The sequence below is a fragment of the Bombyx mandarina genome, chromosome 12 (assembly GCF_030267445.1).
Source record: "Bombyx mandarina strain Sakado chromosome 12, ASM3026744v2".
NCBI lineage: Eukaryota > Metazoa > Arthropoda > Insecta > Lepidoptera > Bombycidae > Bombyx > Bombyx mandarina.
This window is the reverse complement of record NC_143219.1, coordinates 11955397-11964651: the sequence shown is the minus strand read 5'-3', so window position 1 is coordinate 11964651 and position 9255 is coordinate 11955397. Positions and strand designations below refer to the sequence as shown.

Here is a 9255-nt window from a genome sequence, read left to right as displayed (position 1 = left end):
TTGTTGTTGTATTATCTTCAATACAACAACAATAGGTGAATTAAATGAAAATGCTGGTAACTATTTCAATGTAATTTTAAATTAAAGATTATGTTAAAAATTTGTTACATATTTGAAAGGTGCACTTGTTAAGGTAAATACAGATTTAGAAGATTTTTAAGATTTTTTTTAATTTAGTTTCGCGAATCTGTATTCTTCAATATCTGTAGTTTTCATAAGCCCGAAATATTTTCTCACACAATGGCGCTTTGTTTATATTCGAATATTTCAATAAATGAGCAGGATGCTAGCAAAAATAGGTATTAAATAGAGCTCATTAAAATTGAATTTCGTTTGCAAATGTTTTTGAGAGCTTCTTTGCAGATGCACGATACTCGACCAAGCCACGACGACATGCGTGTTACATTACCATTGATATCACGCTCACCCGTTCCATCCCGACTATATAAGCACGGACTAGTGAACCTTAATGTATTCCAAACTCAAAGTTCAGTGACAAACATCCACACCAGGATTTATTTTGTTAAATACCATATTGAGTTTCATGAGATCTCTTCAAATATGATTGTAGTGAGTGAAAATTGTTTTGATACTTTAGTCAAGAATTGATAATTTATAGTTTATAAATTTTAATAATGTTTACGTTTAATGTTGCAGCCAACTTTCTTTATTAGTATATTGGCTTGGTCAGCAATCCGTTGTGAACCACCAGTAAACAGTTACCTACCTCCTTCAAATAGTGCAAGCGGAAGGCCGTCTTCTCAGTATGGACCTCCCGGTTCAGGAGGTGCTCCTGCACATAATCAACAAGGTTCAGGAGCTCAATTTAGTCCCAGTAACCAACCCCAGAGCTCTTATCTGCCTCCTGGTCGTTCTGGTCAATCCAGTGTAGACACACAATATGGCCCACCTTCTTCCGGAGGCTTTGGTTCGGGGTCATCTTCTCAAGGCCAACAGCTACGCCAGGGTTCCGGACAAGCAAAGCCAGACTCACAATATGGAACTCCAAATCAAAATGGAAGATTCTCTTCGGGATTGACCGGTGGACATTCCCAACCTGGTGCCAGTAGTAATAGTCATCCGACAAGCAATTCTCAAGGCAGACAATCTTTTGGAAATGGCGGATCTTCTAATGGCGGTAGCTTTGGACCAGATAATCAGAGTTTTGATCAGAAGCCTGGTAGTTCTTATAATCCTTCTACTACTGGATTCCGGTCTTCCAACTCGGATTCAAATTCCAATGGAAACTTCGGTAGTCATGCCGGTGGAGCTCGTTTGACCGATGGTTCTCAGAGTAGTTTTAGTGGAACACCATCCTCTTCGTATGGAACGCCTGGATTCGGAGGTAACGGTGCTAGTCATGGTAATGGCGGCGGCAGTGGTTCAGGTTTTGGAGGAGGAAATGGAGGCTTTGGAGGAGATGACATTAATGTAAGAGTTTTAGATCTTTGACTTTCTTAAACCCTTTATCAATATTTAAGTAAAGATGAAACCAAATGACATAGAACCAAACTATTTTGAATAAAATCAATATTAAGAGTATTTTCAATTTAATGATGTATCATACTTGAAAATTTCAGGAACCAGCAAAATACCAGTTTAGTTATGACGTGGACGATGAACAGACAGGTACTAAATTTGGTCATTCAGAACAGCGAGATGGCGATCTCGCCACTGGGGAGTATAACGTAGTGTTGCCAGATGGCAGGAAGCAGGTTGTTGAGTACGAGGCTGGCCTGGAAGGATACAAGCCTCAGATTCGATATGAGGGTTTGTTTATTTTTGCTCAGCCTTAATGCTGAGTTTTCTCTTATATCTGAAGTCCATTAAAATTATTCAACGCTTCCAGGGTGTTGGTTCATTTAAATGAACATTGTCTATTTTTATCGCAAGAGTTGATCACAGCTGTGAAATAGTAGTATGTGTATGTTTAGAGTACACTATTTATAATTATTATTTCGTAGAATTGTGTATATTGTGTATGGTACTATTGCGCAACTGTTTTTAAATGGCTTCGATAAGCAGTCGAATATTTAGACTTATCTATCTCATGCTTAGTGCTTACCGATACTCTTACTTACTACCACCATTGATCTTGGTGCATTATACCAAAGTCTCAGCTGCATTTCATTCACTCTTCATTCTTGCATTGCAGTAAAGAATCTGTGGTTCTGTCCAATTTGTACCGTGTGATTATTTTGCGTTAGAGTTAGGCAGGATAGTATCATCTATCCGAGTGGTGGTCATAAGTGAATCGTAGCGAAGGTTGCAGCAGAAAAGTACTAGTTATGGTAATTCTATATCGGACAAATGATGAGGAAGTCACAGTAGTAGCTTCAGAACAATTATAGTTTATCTCAGATAATTTTTTTCCATTCGAACACTTATGGATTCGTCAATAGGTTTAGGTATCTCTGGTAATTCTTAGCTTTATTTGTAAGCGTTTATAACAAATATTTGGATGGCTTTATGTCAACTTCTCTTGTTTACTTTTTATTTAATTTTTTAAATATCAGAAACAAGTACGGTCCAAAGAGATAAAAAACTCAGCAAATTAATAAGGCCTTTTATCTTTTCGTCTTTATTAGGTACTGGAAATGGGGGTCAAGGCAAGGATCTGGATCGGGTGGTATGTGTACTTTTTTTCGTTTAATAGTTGATTGAACTTGAAAGCTTATTTCTTCTTTGTTTTTTCTATTAATTGAAACGAATGTTTCACTCTGAAGGTGTTAATTTAAGGATTCTTCCTATGAAGGGGGTACCAAAAACATACAAGTGTAGAGATAAGGAAATCTAGATTCCAAATAATAATAAAAAAACTTATTCAGTAGCATCGAATCACGGAGACTAACGAAGAAAATAAATTGAAATAGTTTTTTTCATTCAGCGCCCTTTATTATCATTGTAATCTTATTTTATAAATTTTGAGTAACATATTTTTTGGTGGAGATTTGGAATGACCGATTCAGAGACCAACTGGTATTAAATGCTGCTACCCGGAATTGTAGTAGTTCTATACTTACGAAATTAATCAAGCCTTTACTCTACAGGTTTCGGTGAATCGCAAAGATTGAGTCAAGGATACACTGAAAATGGTCCAATGAAGGAGGTTTGAGAGCAACAACGTTGATAGTTTTGGAGGATCAGGGGAACAGACATTTGGTCAATTCCGAGGCTCTAATGCTCAAGCCGGTAATGGATATCCCAGTGGTAGACAGAATGGCCAAAATCAAGGATACCCAAATGGAGGTTCCGGACAAAACGGGAATCAAGGCTTTTCATCGGGTAATAACGGTGCAAATAGACTTAATGGAGGAAGCCAGGGTTATCCAAGTGGTGGACCACGAGGAAATGGTCGAGGGTCTGCCGATGACCCAGGTAACTTTTCTAATGCCAGCGGAAGAGGAAGCTCTCGAAACTCAGGTGGTACTTCTGGAAGTGATGGTTACCCAAGTGGTGGACCTAATGGGCTTAGAGGCTCTGGATATTAAATGAAGTAAAACACTATTGATTTCGATAATTAAAAAACGACTGTGCAATTTTCTGTATAAATAAAGTTTTTATTCTCAAAATGTGACTATTATTCAATTTTACTTGATGACAGTATTTTTTTACATGCTAATTCTATAAAGGCTTTAAAATAAAAATAGTTATTACTATTATAATATGTTTCTAAATTATTAAAAAAAATTGTCGCAATTTCATTGCAGTACCGATTTATTAGTAAACGTGCTGATAATAATATAAGATAAGAAGAAGAATAAGAATTAAACTACATAAATTAAATACATAAAATTATAATTCAGTACGAAAGTTAGTACGTAAATGCAACGAAAAGCATCTTGGACCCCAGGGAATACGAGTATCTTAAATTTTTTACACATTTCTCACTAGGTCCTGTTTCTCGGATTACATAAAGTCAAAATTATTCACGCATGCTTAAGGTCCTCCAAAGTAAATTTGCAACGTCTAGACAAAACGGTAATTAGAGCTCCGTAAAATTGACGTAACACTATACATGTAGACTAAATTCATTTTCCACGAAGCGGTGTACAAGGTGTTTCAACGGACCCATATTTATATCCTTAAAAATAAAACGGACAATAGTACAGTTAAGATAGAACAATTCGTCTTGATGGCGTGATCTGTAAAGAAAAGAACATGATTATCTTTAAGTAAAACATAAAACTATTTTTGATATTTATTAAGCTCTAATGTTCGTTTCACATAATATTAAATATTGAAAGAGAGAGACAACATACTTTATTGCACACCAAAACGCAATTAACATCAGAAAACAGTCAACAAGCAGATATAACTATATTATGAAAATACAGAAGCCTATCAGTGGCATTTTTCTTTGAAAATTGATCGGGAGACTAGTTTGTGTCTACCTGGTGGTAATTTGGAAGTGGTTACTTACGCATCATCCATCGAAATGCCACAATTCAATTTCGAAATATCAATTGTTAAATGACTGTCTCATTCTTCAAATCAGAACGAATTACTTCAATACACATTGTGTCGGTACTTATCCGTATTCCATCATAACATTATTATGATCAAATAAATATTGATCATCCCGAATATTAGATCAAATAGATCGAGTATCTAAATTTTCAAACTCAACATTAATTTTAAATTGGAGACAATGAGACGCTATAAAAAATAAACAGGTCAAGACAGATTCTGCTGATAGATCCAAAAAATTGTTTTCAAGCGAATAGTCATAAACCCATGATGTCGAAATTTGTACACAATATAAATTTACCTGTACTTGGGGAGGAACCGGTGATGGTGTTTCTAGGCTGAGTGGCAGATCTATATAATGAGTGGATGTTGTTTCTTGCTGATAGAGTGGTGCTATTGTCGATTGACACTGAAATAATAATAGGAACAGAGCTATTAGCATCGAATTTCGATTGCCTTTATGAACAACTGAGCAAATGTTATGGCAACGAAAATAATTTCTTTAAAATCACAATCATAGAGAGATATTTATTCGAGCATTCAATTTCGGAAGAATTCGTCATTCCATGAAAGGTTACGTAATAAAGTTAGAAACGAAATACGAACATTTTAAACATGTGCTACCAAAAGTTTCAAACTGAAATTACAAATGAGATAAAATTACGAACATTATAATATTTCGTTTGAATTCAAAGTTTTGTGACTAGATAATAAATGGGTTTGCTTTAAATAATAGGAAATAAAACTTACAGTTAATTTCATGGCGCCATCGACAAAAATCTGACGGTGTCACTGTGAATCTTAATTGCAATGTAGTTTCTATGGCATCGGGGCGGTCCGCTGAAACTCTGTACCAGGGTCCGCGAAGGAACCTCTTTAGAACCGGCTTATCATTGATTAACCACTTCAAATGGGCTTCTGGTGTTGAGGGGGCTGTAGTGCAGTTCGATACTACCAGATCATCGAGAAAATATTTGTCTTTTAAACCCGTCAGCTTTGGTCCGTATCGGGTATTACTGAAATGAAAAAATCTAATCAGTATTAAGCTAACATCGTGTAATAAAAATCAAGCTCGCCAAATCATAATTTGCGTAATTACTGGTGGTAGGACCTCTTGTGTGTTCGCAAGGTACCACCACCCGCCTATTTCTGCCCTGAAGCAGTAATGTGTTTCGGATTGAAGGGTGGAGCAGCCGTTGTAACTATACTGAGACCTTAAAACTCGTATCTCGAGGTGGGTGGCGGCATTTACGTTGTAGATGTCTATGGCCTCCGATAACCACTTACCACCAGGTGGGCTGTGAGCTCGTCCACCCATCTATGCAATAAAAATGAAGCATTTCTGTAAAATTTATTTTGTGGTTTAAGCAATTTTTTATCGATTTCAATTTGACATTCAGTGAATCGATATTAAAGAAAAAGTTTGTGCACTATGTGACGCTTCTTATATAAGATTTTTTAAGGGTTTTTAAGTTATTTTTAGACCAATATAGCATAAATTTCAGTAATATAAGCGACGTTCCATTATATCAATTATATACCCTAATGTATTAGTATTTATACTCACAGTGGACTGTAATATATTTCTCACTACGAGCCGTCATAAAACTAGGAGCTTCTCCTGAAACCTCACAGGCGTACAGTCCTGCAGATTCTCGAGTTAAATTTTCGAGAGCCACAACAGTAGTCGAGGATCGGGATTCCTGGGTGGATAAAAAATTAAAGCAGTGTTTTGATTTCTTCTATGGGTGAACCGAGCTCTCGGCCCCTCAATCTTATTGAGTACCGAATCCCGTTGATATTAGCAACGTTAACGTCATCACCCGCCTTACGACATGAGGTCTAAGTGTCGATTCTTGTGGGTTTGAGTTTTATTACACTCTGTTATTCCTTCATCGTCGAAGTCGTGAAGATATGGTAAATACGTTTCATAAAAAATTTTGGTACCTCCCTGCGGGATTTGAACACCGGCACAGCCGCATCGCTCGATACGAATACACCGAATGTCTTATCCTTTAAGCCACGACACTATAAATCTTAATTCGCAATTAAATACGAGGTAATTCTTTACATAACATACAATTACATAAGGCTTTCAAAAAATAAAGTTTTTTTTTTATTGCCCTATATGTAGACGAGCATACAGCCCACCTGATGGTGAGTGGTTACCGTCGCTCATGGACGTCAGCAATGCCAGAGGCAGAGCCAAGCCGCTGCCTACCGTTTTTTTTATTGAATTGATTTTATTGAATTTGATTTTATTGAACTATTGATACTGTGACCTTATCCATAAAGGTCATTTGTATTGTACTGAAATACTAATTAATTCCTTCATTCGTACACATTCATGGCCTAAATTTAAAGGTTTTAAGGTCGCAAATAGAAAAGCACGTTAAATAAAATTATTAGTTGACATGGTATACTTATATCGTTACTTCAGTGTTTATTTTTATTTTTGTTATTGCCCTTGTACGCAGACGAGCATACGGCCCACCTGATGGTGAGTGATAACCGTCGCCCTATGGACTTCAGCAATGCCAGGGGCAGAGCCAAGCCGCTGCCTACCGAAAGCGTGTACATTGAAAGAAAACTTACATTAACATGAACACCGGGCAGCTTAAAATGTTTCATGGGCGTTTGAATTCTCGGTGCGTATTTGAAGAACTCTTTGCCGTCTTTATACCACTTCACTGCGTACAAGGTATCCCCTTCCAGGTCGTACTGGCAGCCGAGCAACGCGGGAGCCTCCTTCCCGCTCATGGGTCGGAACTCTGAGCTCCACGAGTCGCACAGACCTCACGATATCTGCAAAACATCTTTTTTTCGCTTACCTAATCGCTGGAAGCCTAAAAGGCTATTCTAGAATTCCCGGACGGGTAGGTGAGTTCACGTGTTCAACCTAACACTAGTCCTAGCAAGAGCAGTGCTTCACAGAATCTACCATGGGATCGCAATCGCGATCCGCTGAGAAGATTCGGCGAGAAACTAAGTGGGCTGTGTCTATTGGAGTTGTAGACATAATTAAAACTAGTTTAATGGTATATAACATTGCACGTTTTATTTTCATTTATTCTTTTCGACATTTTCAAATGCGTTTTTTTTAAGTTTTTCTGCTTAGGAACGACTGAGAATTAAGTCGTAAAAGCCGGTTTTGATTTTTATGAAAGATGATCAAATTCAGTGACCATTTGTCGGAAGTATAATTTATATCGCTTTAATAGTTGTGCTTGTTTATTGTAAGTTGATAAAGGATATTTTGTTCCAAGATACCTTTAATTCATTGTGTACGGTTTACGTTAAAAAGAAAATAATAATTGGGCTACTTCGGTAAAAAAAACATACTGGAGATAAGGCGTGTTTTTTTTTATGAGAGGGATAACAAATAAATTTGATAACATAGTTGGTTTCATATATACGTTACTAATTCTTACTTGCGTAATTATGTGTAAACTAACATTTAAATTCGTTTAGTTTACGTAGATTAACAATCGACAGCTATTTCAATGTGTTTAAATGATAATAGTGACAATGTCGGGTTAAAAAAAAAGGTGAGCGACTTGTGACATTTTTTTAAATCACCGTCCTCGTGTGTAAATTAATTTATTTCTAAACATGGTTGCATTGACGGAATAAGCAATAAGACAAGTATAAGTTAACCTATTCTAATCATTGAGTATTTCTTGCTTCAATTTTAAGATTACAATTTACTGTCTTATCTACGAATTTAATAACACTCTAAGAAAACGAAAAGATGATACAAAAGTATGTATATTCAAAAAATCTACTTGGATCAGTGTTTTTTCTCCTCACTAAATATAATTATAGAAATGACAACTTCTTTGAAAAGCTTAACCGGTATTTCAATTAGTACATTCGCAGTTAAATCTAGTGGGGTTTTTCAAATATATTTTAGAGTTCCACATATCACGTCGGTCCGAATTCTTTATTTTGCGGTCACGGGCAAACTCTTGACCTAAGCAAAAACTGTACCAATTCGTCGCGTTACCGATAAATTTACCTTGTTTTACCAACAAAATTATCAGTATTGTAATGCCATACATTTTCACAGTTTTATCACTCATACTATTTACACTTCACTTCACAATAGTTTAATAGTAATTTTCTCGAATCAGAATCATAATCTTTACATAATTTTAAAGTACGATTTGCTTTAATTTTTAATCTAAATTACGTACTGTTTGTGTAAAACCCGTTTGTGTCTCTATTGAAATAGGACGGCAGAATTATGTCCAGCCGCATTTCTAAATTTAAATCCGTCGCGTTTGGCCAACGCATGCGCGCTACAATGCTGCCAATGTCAAAAACAAAAGTACGCCAGTTAATATTATCATTTATGCATTTTCATAACAGTCCTCTACTCATGAATATGACTAATTTTATGGTTCCGTATTTATTTATAATGATAATTTAGTTGTCCGAGATAATATGTATGTGATTTAAACTATTATTATCCCTGCGTACTGTCCAACAGACGTCGGTGATGATTACGAAAACCTTAAACATTAAAAGCAGTTTTACTAATGTTTGCGACACGCGAAAACCGAAGAAAATACTAAAATAAGGACGTCTATTGATGAAAAGATGCGGTGGAGATAAAATTTAATGTGAATAAGTTGGGTAGGGTTGATTACAACTTTGTATGAAAGTTATTTAATAAAAGAATTCTAAAATAAATGAAGCTATTTAGAAAATACCTGGATATTTCTATAAGAGTCTCTACCGACAATTTTATAGATAGTTTTTATTACGGTCAAAAGTATCCCA

At 35.9% G+C, this 9255-nt stretch overlaps 2 protein-coding genes across 2 annotated transcripts; one reads left to right on the top strand and one right to left on the bottom strand.

Moving 5' to 3' along the window:
* The first annotated feature begins 648 nt into the window (after positions 1 to 648).
* On the top strand, positions 649 to 3542 carry resilin. Its single transcript, XM_028178522.2, is given in 6 exon segments — positions 649 to 1431; positions 1581 to 1770; positions 2589 to 2603; positions 2606 to 2629; positions 3051 to 3105; positions 3107 to 3542. Coding segments are annotated over 6 exon segments (1452 nt in total). The 3' UTR covers positions 3492 to 3542.
* Positions 3543 to 3580: 38 nt separating this feature from the next.
* Positions 3581 to 8764, bottom strand: LOC114246111 (uncharacterized). Its single transcript, XM_028178502.2, is given in 9 exon segments — positions 3581 to 4145; positions 4772 to 4879; positions 5221 to 5247; positions 5249 to 5472; positions 5475 to 5486; positions 6038 to 6173; positions 7066 to 7209; positions 7211 to 7275; positions 8489 to 8764. Coding segments are annotated over 9 exon segments (813 nt in total). The 5' UTR covers positions 8553 to 8764; the 3' UTR covers positions 3581 to 4112.
* Positions 8765 to 9255: the final 491 nt, after the last annotated feature.